The 25,909-nt window shown below is 45.3% G+C and overlaps 1 protein-coding gene across 1 annotated transcript; it reads right to left on the bottom strand.

The window, feature by feature from the left end:
* Positions 1 to 845: 845 nt before the first annotated feature.
* itgb3a (integrin beta 3a) lies at positions 846 to 23,478 on the bottom strand. Its single transcript, XM_083649039.1, has 15 exons — positions 23,371 to 23,478; positions 20,904 to 20,986; positions 19,706 to 19,910; positions 17,348 to 17,600; positions 16,976 to 17,138; positions 16,459 to 16,620; positions 16,275 to 16,370; positions 16,081 to 16,170; positions 15,152 to 15,286; positions 14,619 to 15,048; positions 4,764 to 4,995; positions 4,355 to 4,455; positions 3,998 to 4,117; positions 3,313 to 3,479; positions 846 to 3,087 (listed from the first exon to the last, which is right to left on the bottom strand). Exons 1-15 carry the CDS (start codon positions 23,435 to 23,437, stop codon positions 3,022 to 3,024), a joined length of 2,370 nt encoding a protein of 789 aa, XP_083505165.1. The 5' UTR covers positions 23,438 to 23,478; the 3' UTR covers positions 846 to 3,021.
* Positions 23,479 to 25,909: the final 2,431 nt, after the last annotated feature.

Raw genomic sequence — 25,909 nt, forward strand, 5'->3', positions numbered from 1 at the left:
GTCGCTGAGTGCTACTTTATTTCTGAAATAAGACACAAGCAATCAAAAACTACTTTTGTTACATGACATGATCCTAAAAAGTACCATAATGCAGGATAAATTCGAAGCTTGCGTGGAGTACCTGAAGGCAACATAGACCATGTTCTTTCACATTAGTGACCGCATAATATATAAGTACGGTAACATATTATTCTGCTTGAACGAATTATCCACGACTAGACCGGTCATCCAGCTCTGACTGTATGCAACGACCTGAGCAGGGACTCTCAGCATATTTTAGGATTAACTTCAATAATGGAGCATTGGAGCAAATGATCAATGCAGTGTTCATACAGTAGATGGAGACATATACCAACAGTAGCCTAACTTTGTCATTGTCCATGAGAGATTTGTGTTTGAAGCTCTTTGTCTCTGTGACAACTGAGAGACAAAGACCACTGAGCTATATATATGTCGATGGACGTGACCAATCACCTCCCACTGAGTCGGAGGTGTCCATGTCTATCCATGGGACTGTTCACTTAACATTTTTTTTTAATTATATGGCAAACATCTTATGTAGGAAAGCTGACAGAATGGACTCGCTCACTGCATAATAATTTAAGGAAGACTCCTTAGACTGAGACCGCACCTGCAGCCAAACCAGAACAAGGGACAAACAAAGGCGCAACAGTTTTCTCCAAAGTCTAAACATCTTATGTATACATGATGACTTATTGTTATTCATCAGGCCTTTCCTTCCTTTTTCTATACATTCAAATTTAAAAATTCTTGATATATTCTGCAAGAGCTAGTTAAAGAATGAACATTACTTTACTCTTTTAAATTTTTATTTCAAACACGCATTTCAAACAACTTCACAACGAATGTGTGTGTGTGTGTGTGTGTGTGTGTGTGTGTGTGTGTGTGTGTGTGTGTGTGTGTGTGTGTGTGTGTGTGTGTGTGTGTGTGTCGGGGAAGGGGGGGGGGGGGGGGGGGGGGGGTCATTGGTGTCAGAGAGGATTACAACAAGTGAGAAAAAACAAGTACCAGAACTTAAAACTGTGACATTTCAACAACCCAAAAATGTCCTACTGTCCTAATTTTGACAGATAGAAAAGCCTCCCCTGCAAAAGTGACAGATTTTCAAGCAGCAGCAGTTTCCCTCTCTCCTCAGTATATTTTGGGAACATTTCTCAGTCAGTCACTTTGGAGTGAAAACACACTGGACAGATTCAAACTAAGTCCTCATTCACACCATAACAGAGGTAGGCAACAGCACTCGAATTAGAGTAAATCTTGAGTTCTTTTATTAAGGGCAAAACAGACGCGTTTCAGCCTTAGGACATCATCAGTGTACATCAGAACAGATGACAATGGGTAGTATATATAGAGGTGTGGTCAAACAAATCACCTTGAAAAAAACATCAGCAGATGGAGTGCATCTGTGGAAGCTGCAATGCAGCCAATCACAGAGAAGGAGGTGAGGCCACAGCTCAAACAGGCAATCAACATCATTTCTAAGGACTATCATAGTAGTGACAGCCCTTGTTAAATACATAACATTACGAATTATAAACAATTCGTAATGTTATGTATTTAACAAGGGCTGTCACTACTATGATAGTCCTTAGAAATGATGTTGATTGCCTGTTTGAGCTGTGGCCTCACCTCCTTCTCTGTGATTGGCTGCATTGCAGCTTCCACAGATGCACTCCATCTGCTGATGTTTTTTTCAAGGTGATTTGTTTGACCACACCTCTATATATACTATCCATTGTCATCTGTTCTGATGTACACTGATGATGGCCTAAGGCTGAAACGCGTCTGTTTTGCCCTTAATAAAAGAACTCAAGATTTACTCTAATTCGAGTGCTGTTGCCTACCTCTGTTACTGTGATCTCCCTGCAACCTGCACCGATTGAGCTGCTTAAGACCTGGAGCTGTGCGAGCTATTCCCTTGCTGCTCATTCACACCATACCCCGAAGCCATGGTCAAGCCACGCTGAAGCTATGCTGAAGCCACGCAGTTTCATTTCGGCATCCTTGTTAACAGGTGAGACCGTTCACATCAGCCGCACGCGTGCCATGCTGAAGCAATCGTTCAGGATTCTCTTCTATTTTCCAAGCGTGAAGCTGCCAGGCATGAAGTAAATGCAAGTTGTGGGCAGGGGAAAGGCTCGCCGAGCGAGGCGCTAAGGAAAAGAGAGTGCTTCTTGTGTGACTGTTTTAGCGTGACACTCAGCTTCTGTTAAGCGCGAACAAAGGCTAACAGCTCGGTCAAACAGGCAGACTCCAAAACTGAACTACTCACAATTCACATATTATACATTCTAATTATTTTCTTAATTTATGGCCACAGAACATATGCTCTATCTTTACAGTTATGTAACTTAATTAAACCATAATTGGATGTACAGTACTTTAAAAAAAAGCTATAGTCCAGGCTATTTGACCTATTTGTTGATCGGGGACATTTCCAGTTCAGCATTCAATAATATATAATTAAAATATCCAATTAGATCTATAAAATAAAAAGGGGGACAATTCTGGTTTCATGTATTTTGACCATGGTAACTGTTGCTATAAAGGGGAGACTTGTGGACACCCATAGAACCCATTCTGATTCAGATACCTTGAGGGACCCCTTTGAAAATGGCCATGCCACTCTAGCTTTAATAATGTGCCCGCTGGAGCCTCTGAAAGACAGTCATGGCCGCGGACGAGGAGTAGAAAATCAGGGACAGCTCTAGCCGAGGACAGGTCACCAAAAATGGGGACGTCTGGTCACCTTAATTTGGCTACATGGCCAGATTAGGCGATAATGGCAAACATGTTTGTGACCCACTGACCTTTCCCCCCTTTTCTTGTCTTTTTTACAATATGTACAATTACAGCATTGTTTATGTCTTGTTGACAACAATCTCCACATCTACAGTAGCTGGTCACATGACAGTGTAAAGGGCTCAAGCCATTAATTTCTATGTTGCTACATTGCATCTCTGTCGCAGACCCCTGAGTTTTTCTCATTGCGTTTAGTCCTCAGTTCCCTCGGTACGTCACGTTTTTGAAGGTGGAGGTGGCTCCTTTGTACAAGGGGTTGTTACCCTGGGAAATGGAAACAGAGGGAAAACAGTCATGTAAAGATTTGTTGAATTCAACCTCATATTGATACATAACTTTTCCAAGGACAATTCAGATTTTCTCCATCAGAGGGCAGCCTATTCTGCTTTTTGGCAATACTCCATTCCACTTGCTCCCATCTCGAACAGGGAGTCGTCAATCTTCAGTCTTTCTGTCACTGTACACGTCAAAAATGTCAGCATTTCTCACCGTATCCCACTTGGCTTTGGCTTTCTCCTCCTCAAACTTGGCGAACTCCCTGCGGTCGTGGATGGTGACCCACAGCTTCCAGATGAGCAGACCCACCAGGCCCAGTAACAGAGTGGCTCCGGCCACCGCCAGGAGCACCACCAGGATGTTGGGGCCCTCAGGACAGTCTGATGACCAGGGAGAGAGAGAGAGGGGGGGGGGGAGGATAGATTGAGAGAGTACAGGGAGGAGCAGAGGAAATAATATTAAAAAAAGAGAATAAAGAGGATATGCCAGTGAGGAGACAAAGTAAGATGTGAGACATGAAATGAAGCAATCACTAGTGTTGAAACACCGTGTCAGAGAGTCTGTTGCAACCCGATTCAGTGCATCGTCACCACTGCATCTGATCGGTAGGTAAACTAGCTGGTAGAGGTGTTCTGCCATAGAGACCCAGCCATTACTGTATGCACACGCTGTTCCTGTGCCGCTGCAGCCTGCCAGGCGCGGACTGAGATGACGGTGACATTCACAGAGCACGCTATTCCCAGCTAATAATGAAGCCTATCCCTGCATCTAGCTGCTAATCTTCAGGTTTAGTTTATGTCTGTGTCTGTTAGACGCACGCACGCACACGCACACGCACACGCACACACACACACACACACACACACACACACACACACACACACACGCACGCTCTTACCTGGCTCTTTAACCACATACAGCATGGACTTGCCACTTTCATCTTCATAATACTGAAAGTGCTCCACACAGTCGTTCTCATCTTTATACGTGCAGTTCACCGCATTCTTGGAGCGGAAGACTGTGGGATACAGATGGTAAAAGAAACAAAGATTAGACAAATATTGTAGTTTAAGCATAAGAGTATATAATGAGACACCACTGCAAGCTCAAAAGACTTGGACTAAACTGCTCTTTGACTGCAATATGGTATTCAAGGGTATAGCAGCATTTTAGAGCATTCATGTTACAGCAGTAGTATGTAGTGAGGAGAGGAGGGAGATGGAGAGATGGAGGGTAGAGATGGACAAATTCTCACCCAGTTCATCCACTAGTTCAATGTCGTCTCTGCAGATTCTGCTACAACTGCTGTCGTCGGCCAGCGGTCCTCTCTTGAAGTGTTTACACTCCACACATTCCCTGCAAACACAACCGCCATTACACCCGCTGTACAGCCTATTGATGCTTTTCTAATCTTATACATTCACTGATGCTATACGTTCTTCTAGTCATATACATTCATACAGTCATATACATTGTTCTAGTCATATACATTCTTCATATCAACTACAACAATCATGCCTAGGGTCTTTATTCCACTAGATCTGCATGTGTTTGGACTGTTGGGGGAAATGCATACAAACTCGGGGAGAACATGCAAACGCCACACAGAAAGGACTGGGGCGGAGATTCGAACCCACGATCCGATAAAGAAGTAATGGAATTACTTCTTTATAATGCAGGAGTTGGGGCAGGTGGGACATTTCTCGCAGGTGGCTCCATATGCGCCGGGCTGGGTACACTCACACACCCCGCACACACACTGGCCCCGGCCGCTGCACTGCATGTCCAGCCCCCCGATGCTGGACATGCAGGTGTCCTTGCGGGTGGTGCAGTTGCAGTTCTCTCCTTCCCAGCCTGAGTCGCACTGGCAGAACCCACAGTTACACTTTCCATGGTCTGCACAGGTAAAGGATGATGGAAAAGGATGATAAGGTTAATTTAGTTTCTTCTGCATGTATTTATCCTAAATTTGACTGTCAGCTTATCACCATACATGTCTACATTAGTGCATGTTTGTATTCATTGGTCCATACACTGTTTTCTTTCAACCGCTTTCTTTGTGTCTTGATCTGTATGTTTGTGGATTATGTTGATTGGAACCACAGTGGGAGATACACTTTAGTTGTGCATCACCAATGTCAAAACTGTCTATTAAAGGTGAATGATGAATAGTTTGACAGTTCTTGAGAGTTGATTTGAGTTAATGAGTTATTAATTTGAGTTCGTGTGGACCAGTGATGTCACTGGTCCACACTTTAACACTCAATAACTGTCAAATTAAATGACAGACTTCAAAACAGTTTACAGTTTTCTGATATACTACTGATGTTCTAATGATACAAAGCTGGTTGAAAATGGGCGGAGTGTTCCTTTAAGTTCACAGTTTGGTTAGTAACAACAAAACTGTGGTATGATTTCCACAGTGCTGTGCTCTGTTGTAACATGTAGTGACATGGTTCGTACATGTGGACACCTGGAAAATGTGTGAAATTCATGTGGTTTTTCTGTAAGGTTAATAATAGTCCTTCAAAATTTAATTTGCTAAAGTTGTAAAATTCAATTACCTACCTTTTTCTCAGTGTGCATAATCACATACAGTAGGTGGAGCTGGGCAAACTAATGTATTTGCACAACTGCAACATGAGTCATTGTTTGAAAGTGTTTTTCTTATTGTTTCAGCCTTGAGGTCTTGGTTCCCTGAACACGAGTGTTTTTTAATGTATTTTGCATACCTGGGCAAGAGTGCCTGTGTGTGTTCATATGAGTAGGGATTAAAAGCCAGTCATCACCAGTGTTGTCTGTTGTCTGTCTGTTGTCTCCCTCCTCACTGATGCACCTTTCTGTTCATTTGTTTAATGCAGTTTTTGTTGTCTAGTTATTTTACATTAGTTTTAGTTAATAAATTGTTGTTTGGTGTATGACTCCCCTCACATTGCCCCCCCCCCCCCCCCTCACAACACACACACTTTATGCCCCTGGCCCAGATGCTGCTGATTGACAAAATAACAAAATATGCTTGACATTTAAGTGAGACTGGATCACAGTTATAAAATCAGATCAAGATTGACTACACTTGACAGCACAAGCCATATTGCTACAGCATGTTTTTGAAATGGGTAAGATCACATAATAATCCATGTCCAGACAAAGGGAGGATATGTTTTGTAGTGAAAAGTACACTCATAACTTCCTTTCACTCTACACACGCGCGCACACACACGCGCGCACACACACACGCACACACACATGCACACACGCACACACACACTCCTCTGTGATGACCGCTAGTGGAGGCTCTTGCGCAGACCTCGGTCATGCTAGCAGAGCTGACAGAGTGTGTGGGCATGCGTCTGACCACAGATTAGAGACTGATGAGACATGGCCCACATCAGCATGTTGAGCTACCTCTGAAACACTGGCACAGCAGCCCGAGAGCCGACAGACTCTAGGCTATCAGGAAGGCAAACATTGCTTTAGAAATGAGTGACTAAGAGAGAAACGGGCGAGTCCGAGCTCAGCTGGGGGAGTGGCTGCTCGGGAATGTCACAGAGGGTCCAAGGGTCTCAAAGCTCAAAACATTCTGCTATTGTTACACTCGCTCAATCGCTGTCATTGTTTTTAGATAAAGTTTATAGGTGGAGGGATTGGAAACGGTCAAGGGTGGTGCTCTCACTGGTTAATGGTTAACAGTGTTACTGTCACATGGTAACTGTTGCTGCTGTGCAGAGTGAAGTATACACCAGCATGGACAGAAGGAAACTAACATCGCCTTTTTTGGCAAACATCTTTCATGTTCTCTCACTACACCGCAAATAATATCCACCTCAGCAACTTAGTATTGAGTCTTCAGATCTTATTTTTCAAGATGAAACAAGAATCTGCCCATAGGCTGAGGTAGTTGTACTTGTTTCCAATGCAAATCAACTTTGTTTCAAGACATTTCTTGACGTTTTCTTGAGATATGCCTCACTTTGCCTTTTTTCAACATACTGAAACTGTAGAGAATTCCTGAGACATGCGGAGCTGCACTGGAAACAAGTGGAAGTAGCTCACCCTGTTGGCATGATGTTTCACTTGTTTTAAGAAAAAACAAGCGTGGACATGAGACTAATTGTATCGTAAAGATTGACATTTTTGCAGTTTGTACCACTTCCTGGATGTGAGTAATTGTTGTACTGAATGTTCTCATCTCATTGCCTTATTTGTTGTAGAGTTGAGTCAGCGACGTCATAGGGGAGGTTTTGGGCTTATATCATCAACTCCTCTCTGAGGCTGCACAAGCCTCATCCTGCCCCATTAATCACGTGCCTGGGCTTCAGATCAAGTTAACATGAGGCCCTGGAGAGAGAGAGGGAGGGGGAGGGAGAGAGAGAGAAGGAGAGAGAGAGGGAGTGAGAAAGAGGGAGAGAGAGAGAGAGGGGAGATGGAAAGCGAGGGAGAGAGGGAGATAGAGACAGAGGGAGGGAGGGGGGGGCAAAGTGCCAGCAGAGGAATGTAAACTTTCCTGTTCTCTCTCTAATGGGCCCTGGGGGTGTGCTTGCTGACTCCTGCTCCCTGCCCCTGCACCAGTCCCACCTCAGAGGCAGAGAGACACGTCCTCAGGGAACGCAGCAGAGGAAGAAATACATGCCCTCAGGGAACACAGCAGAGGAAGAAATACATGCCCTCAGGGAACGCAGCAGAGGAAGAAATACATGCCCTCAGGGAACATGGGAGAGGCAGAAAGACATGCCCTCAGGGAACACAGCAGAGGAAGAAATACATGCCCTCAGGGAACATGGGAGAGGCAGAAAGACATGCCCTCAGGGAACGTGGGAGAGGCAGAAATACATGCCCTCAGGGAACACAGCAGAGGAAGAAATACATGCCCTCAGGGAACACAGCAGAGGAAGAAATACATGCCCTCAGGGAACACAGCAGAGGAAGAAATACATGCCCTCAGGGAACATGGGAGAGGCAGAAAGACATGCCCTCAGGGAACACAGCAGAGGAAGAAATACATGCCCTCAGGGAACGTGGGAGAGGCAGAAAGACATGCCCTCAGGGAACGTGGGAGAGGCAGAAAGACATGCCCTCAGGGAACGCAGCAGAGGAAGAAATACATGCCCTCAGGGAACGCAGCAGAGGAAGAAATACATGCCCTCAGGGAACGCAGCAGAGGAAGAAATACATTACATGCCCTCAGGGAACATGGGAGAGGAAGAAATACATGCCCTCAGGGAACATGGGAATGCTGCAGCTCTTCGAGGCCCTCAGGGAACGTGGGAGAGGAAGACACCCTTAGGGAACGTGGGAGAGCTGCAGCTCTTCGGGGCCCCGGGGTTCATGGCAGCGCCAATTGAGCCGGGGCCAAAGCTCGCACTTCGAAGACAGTGATGTCACGACCGCACAACTCCATCTACAGACGGCAGCTTAGAGGCACAAGCCTCAAATTGAGCTCTGTAGACGTGTGTGTCTGTGGGCAGGTGTCAGTGTGTGAACCCGAGGTGTCATCACTGAAAATAGCACTACACCTCAACACCTGCAAAACAAGCACACTGAAAAGGACTCCAAACTCCTCCTTGATGATATAAGCATGCCCTGGCCTATTCCTATCATTTTCTACCTGCCAACACACGCCTAACCTGCCATTCTCCCTTTAAAACGTATGTATTTAACTTATGTAAACTTATGTATACGTATTTATTGACCCTAGATATGCTCTTAATTTGAAATTCGTGTGGGTCTGTTAAATATACACAATTTCAGATTGTCAGGTCAGAGAGTGTCATCAGATCCGATGACAAGCCCCCCGTTCACACCATACGCCGAAGCAACGCTCAACCTAAGCTCAACCTACGCTGAACCCACAAGTTTAATTTAGGCGTCCTTGTTAACAGGCGAACAGCCTTGCTCAAGCGATCGTTTAGCCCTCGTTCACACAGGACGCCGAACGTAAGCAGAACTGAAGCTTGAAGCAGGGACAAGCTGAACGTACGCCTTACCGTGGCTTACCGTGGCTTCGGCACGGCATCAGCGTGGCACGCGCGCGGGTGGTGTGAACGGCTTCGCCTGTTAACAAGGACGCTGAAATGAAACTTGTGGGTACAGCGTAGGTACAGCTTCGGTTGAGCGTTGCTTCGGCGTCCTGTGTGAACGGGGGCTTAGGATTCACGCCTATTTTCCAAGCGTGACGCTTGAAGCTGCCAGGCATGAAGTCAATGGGAGTTGTGGGCGGGCTCAAGGCGCACCGAGGAGGTGCTGAGAGGAAAAGAGAAGGCTTCTTGTGTGAACGGTTAGGCGTCAGTTCAGCTTGTGCCTGCTTCAAGCTTCAGCTCTATTTACGTTCGGCGTCCTGTGTGAACAAGGACTGAGGATTCCTCTGTGGGTTCATTGGAAACCACACTCTATTTGGCAGCTTTTCACTCAAACGTTTGGCGACCTTATTGTGTCGGAGACGCATAATTAGGACATTTTCATAACATGAGGGGAAACATAACCCTGTTTTCTCCAAATTCCCCAGTCAGCTACATATTCCCTGCCTGGGTCCAGACCTTCAAAACCACCCACTCCACCAAGTAGTCAGGAGTTGACATTTCAGTCTGATATCAGGCTAACATATTCGAGGTTTGCAGAAATCGCAGAATGAGCAAAAACTAAAGTTTGTAACAGTGTAGAACTAGCTGTTCCTTTTGTTCCACTGCTCCGCCCCTGTCTGTACACCACACGCACATGCACACGCACACACACACGCACACACGCACGCACACACACACACACACACACACACACACACACACACACACACACACACACACACACACACACACACACACACACACACACACACACACACACACACACACACACACACACACACACACACACACACGCACACACACGCCCAGACTGCTGTTGCATTACATTACCCGAGGACAAACCCTATTAAAGTTTAGTCATTGAGTAACTGCTGTGAGCTGTGCAGACTTGTAATAGGGAGTCATAGCACATTATGCCGCATTACTGTGAGTGGTAAGATCAGCAACAGGAAGTGGTAATTGTGTTTCTCCCACTAGCCTTTTACAGTATCTAGTACACACACAGTTTACAAGCCGGAAAGAGCATTGGTCATTTGTATACATGTACTCCCTGTGTTCAGTAACAAAGATGTAAATATTTACACACATTTATTTGTGTTTTTAAGCAAGTGGGGGCTGCCATAACAGGGAATGTTATGTTTGAGAATTGAGGTGGATTTTTGATTTGTTAAGCTAAGTAACAGTAAACTGTGCAAACTAACTTTGGTGTGTTTAGAGAGTGAGAGTGAGCAGGGCGGCGAGTTCCAGTGAGGTCAGCTGAGAGGAAGGGAAGGGCAACATCATGACATCTTCCCTGTTAACACTCAGCATGAAGAAGGCCAGTGACTGGCACTCTGCTAACACTCAGCATGAAGAAGGCCAGTGACTGACACTCTGCTAACACTCAGCATGAAGAAGGCCAGTGACTGACACTCTGCTAACACTCAGCATGAAGAAGGCCAGTGACTGACACTCTGTTAACACTCAGCATGAAGAAGGCCAGTGACTGACACTCTGCTAACACTCAGCATGAAGAAGGCCAGTGACTGACACTCTGCTAACACTCAGCATGAAGAGGGCCAGTGACTGGCACTCTGTTAACACTCAGCATGAAGAAGGCCAGTGACTGACACTCTGTTAACACTCAACATGAAGAAGGCCAGTGACTGACACTCTGCTAACACTCAGCATGAAGAGGGCCAGTGACTGACACTCTGTTAACACTCAGCATGAAGAAGGCCAGTGACTGACACTCTGTTAACACTCAGCATGAAGAAGGCCAGTGACTGACACTCTGCTAACACTCAGCATGAAGAGGGCCAGTGACTGGCACTCTGTTAACACTCAGCATGAAGAAGGCCAGTGACTGACACTCTTCTAACACTCAGCATGAAGAGGGCCAGTGACTGGCACTCTGCTAACACTCAGCATGAAGAAGGCCAGTGACTGACACTCTGCTAACACTCAGCATGAAGAAGGCCAGTGACTGACACTCTGCTAACACTCAGCATTAAGAAGGCCAGTTACTGGCACTCTGCTAACACTCAGCATGAAGAAGGCCAGTGACTGACACTCTGCTAACACTCAGCATGAAGAAGGCCAGTGACTGACACTCTGTTAACACTCAGCATGAAGAAGGCCAGTGACTGACACTCTGCTAACACTCAGCATGAAGAGGGCCAGTGACTGGCACTCTGTTAACACTCAGCATGAAGAAGGCCAGTGACTGACACTCTGCTAACACTCAGCATGAAGAAGGCCAGTGACTGGCACTCTGTTAACACTCAACATGAAGAAGGCCAGTGACTGACACTCTGTTAACACTCAGCATGAAGAAGGCCAGTGACTGGCACTCTGTTAACACTCAGCATGAAGAAGGCCAGTGACTGACACTCTGCTAACACTCAGCATGAAGAAGGCCAGTGACTGACACTCTGCTAACACTCAGCATGAAGAAGGCCAGTGACTGACACTCTGTTAACACTCAGCATGAAGAAGGCCAGTGACTGACACTCTGCTAACACTCAGCATGAAGAAGGCCAGTGACTGACACTCTGCTAACACTCAGCATGAAGAAGGCCAGTGACTGACACTCTGCTAACACTCAGCATGAAGAAGGCCAGTTACTGGCACACTCTAACACTCAGCATGAAGAAGGCCAGTTACTGGCACACTCTAACACTCAGCATGAAGAAGGCCAGTTACTGGCACACTCTAACACTCAGCATGAAGAAGGCCAGTGACTGACACTCTGCTAACACTCAGCATGAAGAAGGCCAGTGACTGACACTCTGCTAACACTCAGCATGAAGAAAGCCAGTGACTGGCACTCTGCTAACACTCAGCATGAAGAAGGCCAGTGACTGACACTCTGTTAACACTCAGCATGAAGAAGGCCAGTGACTGACACTCTGCTAACACTCAGCATGAAGAAGGCCAGTGAGTGACACTCTGCTAACACTCAGCATGAAGAAGGCCAGTGACTGGCACTCTGCTAACACTCAGCGTGAAGAAAGCCAGTGACTGGCACTCTGCTAACACTCAGCATGAAGAAGGCCAGTGACTGGCACTCTGCTAACACTCAGCATGAAGAAGGCCAGTGACTGACACTCTGCTAACACTCAGCATGAAGAAGGCCAGTGACTGACACTCTGCTAACACTCAGCATGAAGAAGGCCAGTGACTGGCACACTCTAACACTCAGCATGAAGAAGGCCAGTTACTGGCACACTCTAACACTCAGCATGAAGAAGGCCAGTTACTGGCACACTCTAACACTCAGCATGAAGAAGGCCAGTTACTGGCACACTCTAACACTCAGCATGAAGAAGGCCAGTGACTGACACTCTGCTAACACTCAGCATGAAGAAGGACAGTGACTGACACTCTGCTAACACTCAGCATGAAGAAGGCCAGTGACTGACACTCTGCTAACACTCAGCATGAAGAAGGCCAGTGACTGACACTCTGCTAACACTCAGCATGAAGAAGGCCAGTGACTGACACTCTGCTAACACTCAGCATGAAGAAGGCCAGTTACTGGCACACTCTAACACTCAGCATGAAGAAGGCCAGTTACTGGCACACTCTAACACTCAGCATGAAGAAGGCCAGTGACTGGCACACTCTAACACTCAGCATGAAGAAGGCCAGTGACTGGCACACTCTAACACTCAGCATGAAGAAGGCCAGTTACTGGCACACTCTAACACTCAGCATGAAGAAGGCCAGTGACTGACACTCTGCTAACACTCAGCATGAAGAAGGCCAGTTACTGGCACACTCTAACACTCAGCATGAAGAAGGCCAGTTACTGGCACACTCTAACACTCAGCATGAAGAAGGCCAGTTACTGGCACACTCTAACACTCAGCATGAAGAAGGCCAGTGACTGACACTCTGCTAACGCTCAGCATGAAGAAGGCCAGTGACTGACACTCTGCTAACACTCAGCATGAAGAAGGCCAGTGACTGACACTCTGCTAACTCTCCAGCATGAAGAAGGCCAGTGACTGGCACACTCTAACACTCAGCATGAAGAAGGCCAGTGACTGACACTCTGCTAACACTCAGCATGAAGAAGGCCAGTGACTGACACTCTGCTAACACTCAGCATGAAGAAGGCCAGTGACTGACACTCTGCTAACACTCAGCATGAAGAAGGCCAGTTACTGACACTCTGCTAACACTCAGCATGAAGAAGGCCAGTTACTGGCACACTCTAACACTCAGCATGAAGAAGGCCAGTGACTGACACTCTGCTAACACTCAGCATGAAGAAGGCCAGTTACTGGCACACTCTAACACTCAGCATGAAGAAGGCCAGTTACTGGCACACTCTAACACTCAGCATGAAGAAGGCCAGTGACTGGCACACTCTAACACTCAGCATGAAGAAAGCCAGTGACTGGCACTCTGCTAACACTCCAGCGTGAAGAAGGCCAGTGACTGACACTCTGCTAACACTCAGCATGAAGAAAGCCAGTGACTGGCACTCTGCTAACACTCAGCATGAAGAAAGCCAGTGACTGGCACTCTGCTAAAACTCCAGCATGAAGAAGGCCAGTGACTGACACTCTGCTAACACTCAGCATGAAGAAAGCCAGTGACTGACACTCTGCTAACACTCAGCATGAAGAAGGCCAGTGACTGGCACACTCTAACACTCAGCATGAAGAAAGCCAGTGACTGGCACTCTGCTAACACTCAGCATGAAGAAGGCCAGTGACTGGCACACTCTAACACTCAGCATGAAGAAAGCCAGTGACTGGCACTCTGCTAACACTCAGCATGAAGAAAGCCAGTGACTGACACTCTGCTAACACTCAGCATGAAGAAGGCCAGTGACTGACACTCTGCTAACACTCAGCATGAAGAAGGCCAGTGACTGACACTCTGCTAACACTCAGCATGAAGAAGGCCAGTGACTGACACTCTGCTAACACTCAGCATGAAGAAGGCCAGTGACCGACACTCTGTTAACACTCAGCATGAAGAAGGCCAGTGACTGACACTCTGCTAACACTCAGCATGAAGAAAGCCAGTGACTGACACTCTGTTAACACTCAGCATGAAGAAAGCCAGTGACTGACACTCTGCTAACACTCAGCATGAAGAAGGCCAGTGACTGACACTCTGCTAACACTCAGCATGAAGAAGTTATCGGCATAGTGAGCGGACCCCCGAACAGGCGCCCTGACCGACCGAGGCACTGCAGTGACTAGGACTCAGACCCCACCAGCTTCACACCCGCAGACATGGCCAATTGTGTCTGTAGGAACATCTGACAAAGCCGGAGGTACCACTACCGGGAATGAACCCGCGTCTCCATGGTGGTAGGTGAGTGCGTTTACCTCTACACTACCCAGACGCCCCAGCGTGTCAGATTGTTGATAACTAAAGACATAAGAGATTGAGAACATCAAAAGGCTAATTGTAGCAGGGAGAAGTGTATTTACTCACCGGAGCAGAGTCGCCCTTTGAAGCGCAGGCAGTTGAAGTCGTCACATTCACAGTATTTGCCCCAGACTTGACCAAACTCATTGCTATGGCAGGAGCACTGTCCGCACACGCAGTCGCCTCTCGCGTTGCAGACAGGACTCTCTGGCTTGGGGATGCAGTTCACATCGTCGGACGGGCTGTAGTCCCCCTCTGCACACTCGCAGTGTGGGCCCAGCCGCCCCTGGTGGCACTGACACACACCGCACTCGTAGGTCCCGTTGCCTTGGTTACAGAAGGGGCTGTCGGCCTCGGCCTGAGCCTCGCAGTCGCACCCGCAGGCGAAGTCCACTGTGATGTCCAGGGAATCCTTGAAGCCTCGAGGTTTGATGGTAAACCTGCGGCTCTTCTCCTTGGGGCAACTACGCAACTGAGCCTCCACACTGAACTTCACCTGAGGGGAGAAAGAGGGGAGAAAGTGTCTGTGATCTGTCTGTTTTTACTACACTGTAGATAGAAAAACTGTGCCAGGGATCATCGTCTAGACAGGTAGCTACCGTGTCTCCGATCATGAGGCCAGAGCAGGACTTGAGTCCGAGGTTGACTTCTCCATTTATGCAAGTGGCGTTGAAGGACAGGGACAGCTCCTCCGGGACTCCCACCAGCTCCAGCTCCACCTTAGAGCGGATCTTCTGCTCACAACAAAACCATTAAACAATTCATGAAAGTCATGAAACAATAAATATACTGTAAGAGTAACCGATAACACAGATGCCATTTATTTGCACCATCTAACACATAAAAGGGCAAACCTACGTATCATTACACGACATGTATCATGTCTCTGTTGCATTTTCCTCAGACAGCATTCATATTTGGCACGGGTACTGGCAGAGGTCCCAAGCAGACACTGACATGGCCAGATTTTTTAATTAGGTCATTATGACCGATTAAATGGCCAAAAACAGACAATTAGTCACAGCACTACCCACAGCAGCCAGCAGGTGACACACAACCCCATTAGTGATAGTACTACCACCAACAGTCAGCAGGTGAAGGTGCGCGAACACACACACACACAGACACACACAGATAGCACTACCGACAGCAGCCAGAAGTTGTCACCCCCAACACACACACACACACACACACACACACACACACACACACACAGTGACTTAGTGATAGCACTACCCACAGTATCCAGCAGGTGAAACCCCACCCACACACACACACACACACACACACACACACCCACACACACACACACAGAGAGAGACATTTGATTGCATGCTCCAATGGGTATCAGCAATTAGTGGTAGCATTACCCACAGCATCCATCAGGTGACACACACACACACACACACACACACACACACACACACACACACACACAGTGATTGCATGCTCAAACGGGTATCGGAACTAGTAAACTGATCATTTTGGAAAGCAATTTGCCACAAATGGCCTTAACCAAAACCCTTACCTCATAGGCTTCCTTAATGAGCTGAATGACATTCCCAGAGTCTCGGGACAGCGTTCCCACAGTTGTGCCTGGAATGAGCTGACTGTAGTTCTAGGCGGAGAAACCATGGAGACATGACAGCAGCATGATGATGCGGTTTTCGCAATAATAACTCATAAATGCACACTGTGACACAAGCATTGGAGTGTGTTTACCTGGTAGAGAGGCACCACATACGAAGTCACGGCAAAAATTAGGTTGATGTTATTTTCAGAGATTTTCTCATTCATGAGTCCCAAAGAGGGATAGTCCTGAAAAGTACAACAAGCATCTTATTAAATGCTTTTCCTCAAAAGCAGATTCATACCAAGCTTCATTTCTGATACAAACACTCCTCACCAGAACAGTAGATTTGTCATAGTTGTTGTTACTGTCAAGGTGACACAGGCCGTCATTGGGATGGACGACTCCAGCTATGCGGCCATCCAGGGCGATGTGAGTCTTGGCATCGGTGGTGAACACCAGCAGGTGGGAGGCGTCCGGACGCCAGCCGATCTTCTCCTAGTGGTGACGCAGGCCAAGATGAGACAAAAGCATCAAGAGAAGGGAAGTACGACGTACGTACGGACGCGCGTGCGTGCGTACGTGCGTGCGTGTGTGTGTGTGCGTGTGTGCGTGCATGCTTGTGTTTCTATGTGTGTTATGCACATTGGTGAGCATACAGTGCGGAAGAGGATTAGGGCCACAGGTGAAGAATTTATTCAAATTCTGAGATTTAAGTCGGAATCTCAGGTTAAATCAGAATTAGGATTTAGGGGCACATGTGAATTCTAAATTCATTCTCAGGATTCTGAGATTAAACTGAAATATTTTTTTTTCAGTGTGTGTGTGTGTGTGTATTTAAATGTTTCTATACCTTGCACACTACTGCCTGCATGACAGCGTCAAAGCCACCCTCTGGAGTGTCTCTGTTTCTGGATACCTGCTGCTTCACCACCTCCTCAGTGAAGCGCCCCACCTGCTCCGTCAGCGACAGCACGTTCTTGTACCCAAACTGAGCCAAGCAAGTTCGCGAAAGGCTAGATATTTTCCATAGGGTTAGGGAGGAGTGAGGGAGGGGAAGGGATGGTCACTAAATGAAAAGTATCAAGATAACGTTCTTAAAAACAATTTGACAAACCTCACAGACTTTAAACTTCATCACGGTAGAGTAGAATGACATTTAGCGCTCATATCTGAGTCAACACTTGCACAATCTCTTGATTTTAACCATAATCTGTCCACCTACCTTTGGCAAGGGTTTTGGATGACGGTATCAGAAGCAGTGTACATGTAGGGCTGCATGGGCTTGTCCACAAAGGCTCCAAAGCCCATGCGCAGGTTGCTGGTGGTCCGACCCATCGTCGTCGCAAGCTCATTTCCCAAAGTGCGAAGTTGCTTCAAGTCGTCGTTCATTGAATACGAAAGATCCATGAGGTAGTAGAGATCCACTGGATAATCTTCCACCTGCTTCACCGTCACGGTGAAACGCTTCGCAGCACCTGACCAAGAGACAGGGAGGAGCAGAAGAGGACAATACAGCAAAATTAGCAGAGGATGAATGGATGAATGAGAGGGCAGATGGAGAAAGATCAATATGTATCACTTGACCTTTCATCTGTCGTTCAAGTGCTGATAATATGAAAATTCAGCATGTCATCGTCATACCCCTATACAGTAGCTCTGGTGTATGAGGTTATTTGTGTGTGTGTGTGTGTGTGTGTGTGTGTGTGTGTGTGTGTGTGTGTGTGTGTGTGTGTGTGTGTGTGTGTGTGTGTGTGTGTGTGTGTGTGTGTGTGTGTGTGTGTGTGTGTGTGTGTGTGTGTGTGTAGGTGAATGGCCCTTGTTTCATAAGGTTGTCAGTGTGTCTATAGCGATACCTGGTCTTGTAATAATAATAATAATAATAATCATTGTTATTATTATTATTATTATTTCTTTAACCTTTCTTTAACCATAACATTTCTTCAGATACATACACATATCACATAAAAACACATGTGATATACATTACAACAAGTCACATAGAGCAGCTTAATCTGTTAAAAGCAGTTACAATGTTCATGCGAAGATCCCTGAATAGGATATTTAAAATCATTAATTGGGGCGGTGTCTCCCATCTAATACTACTGTAGGTTATTTCATGGCCTGGGTGCATAATGAGCGAGGACGTGAACCTGGGCTCATTACAGAGCAGCCTGCTTGTGGATCTAGTGTGGTAACTGTTGGGGGCAAGGTCTGGCACATTGCAGTGAAAGAGGACGGAAGTGAAAGTGCGATTCCATCTACTGTAGATGAAATTGCACACTCATCACTCTAGCCTTAGACTTAACCACATAGGAAGCTCTATCTTCTCACCAACAAAACTGTTTTTAGCTAGCTTCCGTCCTCTTTCACTGCAATGTGCCATACTGGACCAGGTGTCCAGTGTAGATTCTACACTGTAGTGACATCCTGTAGATTTCACAGGATGTCACTATACATAAACAATGACGTGTAAGTATCAAGTCAACTCTCAAGTCAAGTCAGAACAAATCAAGAGTCCAGTATCAATGTAACTAGTTCTGATGACACCTGTTGGAGCATGCATGTGTGTGTGTGTGTGTGTGTGTGTGTGTGTGTGTGTGTGTGTGTGTGTGTGTGTGTGTGTGTGTGTGTGTGTGTGTGTGTGTGTGTGTGTGTGTGTGTGTGTGTGTGTGTGTGTGTGTGTGTGTGTAACCTGCCGGCTGCTGTGTGTAGTGCCATCACTAAATCACTGTGTGTGTGTGTGTGTGTGTGTGTGTGTGGGGGGGGGGGGGGGGGGTGATACCTGCTGACTGCTGTCAGTAGTGCCGTGTGTGTCACCTGCTGGCTGCTGTTGGTGCGTGCGTGCATGTGTGCGTGCGTGCGTGTGGGAAGAGGGGGTTCACCTACTGGCTGCTGTCGGTAGTGGTGTCTGTGTGTGCGGGGGTGATGGGTGATGCCTGCTGACTTCTGCCGGTAGTGCTGTGTGTGTGTGTGTCACCTGCTGGCTGCTGTTGCTAGTGCTATCACTAATTGGTGTGTGCATGCACATGCCTAAGTCAATTAAGTCCTTTCAATCTGTCATTTGACACAAACCTATCTTTTGTCCAGCCTTTAGAAACATTTTCACATCGTCAAAGTACAAGTCAAAGTCAATTCCTAAGTTGCCAGATTCAAGTCAAATCAAGTTTCAAGCAATTAAAATTGTGATTCAAGTCTGGCTCGAATCTCAAACTTTGGAAAACTTATAAGGTTTGTTACTGTGTGTATTCATAGTATTGTGAATAAATAAAACAGCCCGCACACTGCATGGGCTCCAGTGAAAATATTTATTGCACCGTTGCTGGTTACGTTTCGAGCACACTGCTCTTCATCAGACAAAAGGACAGAGTGAGACCTTCTCTTGTATTCATAGTATTCCCACAACATCAGATGCTCTTCCTACCTATATGGTACATATTACAATACACACATTGGCTGTGTTTGTCATTAGATTATAATCACTGTTCCTTCCGAGATTGCCGTGTGGTGATGGAACAGAACACAGTGAGTAGGTGGTACTTGGTCTTATAAGGTCCTTGCGTGTGTATGCGTAGATGCGTACCTGGTCTCAGCGTCATATGGAGTTTCTGAGGCTTTATCTGAGTGACATCATCGGCTGTCCCAGAGGCTTTGTCGCTGAGAGGAGCGTCCTCCTGGACCGTCAGGCTGCTGGATGGAGACTCCAGAGCTGCTGCTTCACACCCCCCAGCCAGCAGGTTCTGTTTCAGGTCACAGCGGGACACGCCCAAGCCCCCCCTTCCAAACTCCTGACCCCATCAAACAAGCAGGTCACTTTTGATCAGCAAAACACAGCTTGAAAACATTAAACATACAATAATTATAATGGAAAAGGATGGGACAATATATCACAATACAAAAATGTCACAATATGTATTGTGAGGAACTTCTCCATCCAAACTATATTATTTGCACTTTGTAACATAATGAGATTTCTAAATTGTTGTTTACAATTTAGCAAGCCAATGCCATTGTTGGAAAGATTTGTGGCTCAGAAGTAAACATAATCCTGCGGGCAGACTTTGTTGTCATTGCATCAAAATACAAGTAAAAAATTTCAAATTAACAGTAACAGCTAAAATGAATGTCAGTAAAGCAAGAAAGGAAAGTAAAGCACTAATGAGTATGGTACGTGGTCGTGACGGTCGTGAGGTCACAGTGACCTTGAACTTTGACCTTTGACCACCAAAATCTAATCAGTTCGTTCATCCTTGAGTCCAAGTGGACGTTTGAACCAAATTTGAGAAATTACATACAATTGGTAAAAGATATGCTAAATGACTATTACTTAAAGGCAAGTCTAAGTGAGCTTCCAAAAGTGAACAGATGACACTGATACAAGCTCAGGCAGGTCATCCCCAAATATAGAAGTTGTGAAGCCCGGGTCGATCACCTCGAGTTGCAACAAATTCTCACTCCCAACTCATCAATACTGATGGAGGCAGAGGCTGGAGAATCCATGTGATCCTCACTAACAGTGTGAGCCGAGCTGCCAGACAGTGAGCACTGGAGGACAGGCATAGCAACAAGAGGAATGCTGTTGGGAAATGTGGCTTCTGTTTTAACATGCAGCACTGAACTAAGAATGTGCATGTGTGTGTGTGTGTGTGTGTGTGTGTGTGCGTGTGCGTGCGTGTGTGTGTGTGTGTGTGTGTGTGTGTGTCTGTGTGTGTGTGTGTGTGTGTGTGTCTGTGTGTGTGCATGTGTGCGCGTGTGCATGTGTGTTTAGTGGGTGTTCTCACCTTCAGAGAGCACCACGCACAACTTGGGTCGACGGACAAACACTGTCGACAGGTGGTCACCCCTCGAGAGGTGCATATGTTACCTGAGATCCACACAGACAGAACACACACAGTGAAGCATTCTAGACTCAGGCTGCACTGGCTTGAAAGCTTACATGTAAATATGTTATAATACAGACTCATCTGTGAAGCTGAAACTTTGACATACATGTTTTATTTTTTTACATCTATTTTCTACTTGTATTTATTGTACTATCGTATGGTATTGTATTCTTTGTACGTTTCTATGGACCATGAGTCTGAAATAAAGACATCAATCAATCAATCAATCTTGTAGCATGTTAGCATCTGTCACGCTGTTTCCAACTTTCCGTTTAGTTCATTTCCGACTCTGATAAGCTGCCCATTCTTGACCACAGTTTCCTTATTAGTCGGCTTTTGCTCCACCCCATGAGCAAAGATAGCCTATCTCTGCTGCAACTTGCACAACAGTGACAGCGTGCAAACATTAAATGCTTGATATGAAGTCTCAGTGCAATTTAGGCCACCCAAAACATTGATGATGCTAATGCCCTTCCTGCTCTAAAGGAGACAATTTAACAAACACTGAGACATTTGACCATGATTGGCAGGCTTGCTGCATATAGATCCTAGATCAAATCGACAATTAATCTAAAGTTATACCAACAGCCTTCATTCCTTGCCTGCCATGTTAGTGCAGCCTGTAAGGTGTGGTCCACTAATCTACAATGAGCAAAGCAGCCAATAGCACAGCAACATCTACCTCTGAGGTGTACAAGTGTGTAAAGTCAACACTGTGATATTGTTTCTATCAGGCCACACCCATCACAGTTATGTTTTGAACATCTGCCCCAGAGCCACGGTCAGCTCATAATTCCAAGTAAGTGTCTTATCTCACTGTAATGAAATGAAAAATCTGCACTTATTAACATTGGGAAATTTACTCTGAGGAGTCCCCCCCAGTACACAATAGATCACGGATTTGACAAGACCACACCCCAGAGAAGCCCATCTGAGATCCTTTTTGCCTTTTTGATCAAAACTGGATCAGCTACAATTACCACATAATAAGCACACTATTCTATAACTTTTGTTAGAATGATGCTACAATTTACCGGTAGTTGAATTTTATTAGTAAACTTTTTATGGTAAAATAGTGAAATATGCCTTTTTGGCACAAACATTGCTACAGGCATGCAGGATATGGCCGGCCCTTATAAACAATTGTTTGTACACATTCATCTTAATACAAATCTATACTTCAATCAACATTGAACTATGAATCAAGATCAGAAGGAATTTATCTTGAAGTAATGTTCAGCAACTTTCACCAAGGCCCTTAAAATTGTAGGCTACCTACATGCAATATATCAATTTTTTTTTTTTTTTTTTTTATATATGGACCTAAGAAACTACTTTTGATGCTATAGCCTTTTTTTGTTATTTTGCTAGTAGGCTATAATACATGTTTATGTGTCCCAAGACACTGTCCTGGGTGGGACACATTCAAAGACCTGTAAAACTGTAAAATAACATTTTGAATCTATAGGCCTATACCGGTATTTCATGGGAATATTATCTAGCCTACATTAACATGAATCTAATATTGACTAGAATATTCATTCGGACAGGCTACTAAAAATGATGTGATCATGCTGCCATGCATGCTAGCATTTAGTAGCATGCATTTTGAGTTGACCAAAGTGCTGTTATATCCTTTACCCACGCTTGTTCAGGGCCTAAGTTACTAGTTCCCCTTTTGGCAGCAAACCAAACACTACTTTTACTGTTACGGGCAGCTTTCCTTGTTTAGTTAATGGGTCATGATTTCATTTGTGTCCTATTTGGCACTGAAAATATCCCCTTGGGTTGTTTTGTCTGTGGCAGTTATTTGGAGCTGATATGGCTCTGGACTGGAGTGCCTGTTCAAAACTATCAGGCCTAAATTAAAATAGCCTATTAAACTTGATGGGGTGTGAACTAGGCTATAGCCTAGCCTACAAGCTAGATTTTTTTAAACACTCTCAGAGGTAGGCTATTAACAATTTTCATATCATTGTAGCCAATAACTGAAATTATCTGAAATTAACCCTTTCCAGGCCACTAGGTGGTCCCAGGACCCCCGTTTGGGAACCGCGGTCTACTCAACATCCCGATCATCCCGATTTTCACTCCCTTTCCCTTATAAGGTAAGATGAAAGTTCCAGTCGAGCAGCGCAGTGACAAGAGACAAACAGCTCAAGTCGACTACTAGTATGACAATTAACTACCATGTTCCTCTAGTCTTATGATATTGCTGATATTGAACAGTGATAATCAACAGCCGGCAAATAAATGACGTTTAAAAAGTGCGATAGCCTAGCCTATACAACGCCCCAAAGCCAAGCCGTTTTAGCAGGTGAAAGTTTTAATAATAGCCCATAGCCCATAATAAAACCCACCTTACCGAAAACATGTGATGCTGATGACAGTAAAAGAAACAAAATCACCGGTCGGTGTAGAAAAGTTCCCATGGCTGGAGGAGCGTGAACTGTGTGCGTCTCCCTCTGTCCTGCTCAGCTTGAACGTCTTTCCTCATTCTTGCCAAACGCACGGCTCATCTTGACAGGATGCTTTAGTTAGGTCATACTATGCATCATAGCTATATGGCCTCATAGCTCCTATTCTGGCCACCAGGGAAAACATCTGTGGTGTATTTAACTTATTCTTATAGGCTACATAAAAAAAAACAGTCTGAGTGGGTAAAATACTGTAGTTTTGATTCTGAAATAGCCTAACTGCAATAGCTCAACACAAATCCATTAGGCTATGTTTGCACATGGGGGCTCCAAGGGAAGGCAGTCAGTGCACGAACGGAATAAACATAGGCTACAGCAGGTTGTACGTTTTTATTTGAAGTTCCAGTCAAGAAACACCTGAAAAGGTAGACTCCCGCTGTAGCCTAAATGAGACGGAAGACGTTCAGACAAATTGTGCTGGAAGGACCCCTAGTGGGGAAAAACAACATAGCCCAAATCAGCGGGATGTTTACATTTACTTCCGGGTACCCCTGGGTCCACACATTATAATGGCGGTGAACGGCACAAACTGACGTGTTGAAGACAAAAACAGACAAAGAAGACAAAAATGGTTCGTCCGTGTTGTGTTGTTGTTTAATATCATTCATAACAACACTTTCACTAACGTTAGTGGAGACCAGACTAGCTTATTTACCTGTTGGACCAGACCAGAGTAGACTTGACGCTAAATTAAATTAACGTGGCGTCGGTAGCTCTGTCTGTAACGTTAACGAGTCTGCTCTCGCCGAGAAGAGCCTGGTGACGCGAGGTTACGAGTCTGTCAAAAAAACAGCGAGTTTGACAGACAAACAAACATTATTAGCTAGCTAACACTACATAAAACAAACACAGAAGAAAGGCTAGATACGTCGGACAAGCATGTTTACCAACCGTTTAACCATTTAAATTGAAAGTAGTCGGCCGAAAACAACGAGAGGGTTTGACAGCATTTATTTGACAACACGCACATTTAAACCTGCCGCCTTCCCCAAGTGGTACCCGGAAGTAAATTTGTTTACATGGTGACGTCACGGTGATTTGGTCTTATAGCCTACAGCCTATAAATCCTTATGGAAATGATACAAGAATATAGTGATATCATAGCCGATAAAATAAATACCACAAACTTACTATTGAGACCAAAGCCTATACACTAATACCATATAGGACTATAGTTCTAAATATGTAAAAACAATGTGTTATGCGTCTATTCAAATGTTGAAACAACAAACACAATTATTTTATAGTGTTGGGCAAGTTACTTTAATTTGAAAGTAATAAGTTACTTTACAATGTTACTGTCTGTGTAGAGTAACTCATTACTTATTACACTGCTTTTGCATTACTTTCACCAAAATAACAGCAGTAGCAAAATGACATTGCCGACTCAGAACCATCCCGAAAAAACTTGAAGTCAGTGTAAAGTGTCCAAAATTCTAAATGTTATCCTTTTCCTTTGTTATTGTCATCTATAGTGTTTTTCTTAAATATATGCTTTGATTAAAAAAATGTTTACTCAATTTGTAACTTGTGTTACTTGACAAAGTACCTGGTATAATATTACTGAAATCCTATTGGTAATAAGTTACATTACTGAGTTACTGCTAAAAGTAATATTTTACATGTAATATGTTACTTTTGTAATGAGTTACCCCCAACACTGAATACCCCAACCCTCCTCCATCCAATATAAACTAGACAGACAATTAGACAATTAGAGGGCCCTTGGTTCCAGGGCCTGGGACAACTGCCTGTTGTCGCCCCCTGTTGGCGGGCTATACGTTGTCGCAGCTATTTTTGGGTTGATACCATTTGTTACACAGATTTGGTGCAAGATTGAATTATTTTTGACCATTCAGGAATTGATTAAAAACAATCCTGTACAGGCCCAACTGACGTGTGTGTGTGTGTGTGTGTGTGTGTGTGTGTGTGTGTGTGTGTGTGTGTGTGTGTGTGTGTGTGTGTGTGTGTGTGTGTGTGTGTGTGTGTGTGTGTGTGTGTGTGTGTGTGTGTGTGTGTGTGTGTGTGTGTGTGTGTGTGTGTGTGTGTGTGTGTGTGTGTGTGTGTGTGTGTGTGTGTGCCGACCTCTAGAGGTCATACGTGATGAAGCACATCACCAGTAAGCATCCCCCAGTAAGTGTTCTCCCAGACTAAGTGAATGACTCACCTGACATTGCCTTCTGTAGCCCACGCTGCAGCTATGCTGGTACCGTGGGATAAAGGTTTTAAAAAATCCCTCCAAAATAACATTAAGACACCAAGACCTTGACCTCTGTAAGAATAGCATTTTTCGGCGATTGGGTGGCAATACACTTCTGTTCTGGAAATTGCTCAGAAACCCTGTTATTGTCAATAGGCTACCTATGAATGCCTATAGGTCTTTTGAGCTGTGAAGTTTTGTGAGACTCTATGATTAGACATCATTTT

The sequence above is a fragment of the Poromitra crassiceps genome, assembly GCF_964638095.1.
Source record: "Poromitra crassiceps genome assembly, chromosome: 13".
NCBI lineage: Eukaryota > Metazoa > Chordata > Actinopteri > Beryciformes > Melamphaidae > Poromitra > Poromitra crassiceps.

Bases quoted from the DNA above. Each gene is read 5' to 3' on its own strand.
- itgb3a (XM_083649039.1), bottom strand. From the start codon at position 23,437: ATGGGAACTTTTCTACACCGACCGGTGATTTTGTTTCTTTTACTGTCA. The intron at 20,987-23,370 runs GTAAGGTGGGTT...TGTGGATCTCAG, and splicing joins ATCAGCATCACATGTTTTCG to GTAACATATGCACCTCTCGA. The intron at 19,911-20,903 runs GTGAGAACACCC...TGATGGGGTCAG, and splicing joins GTGCGTGGTGCTCTCTGAAG to GAGTTTGGAAGGGGGGGCTT.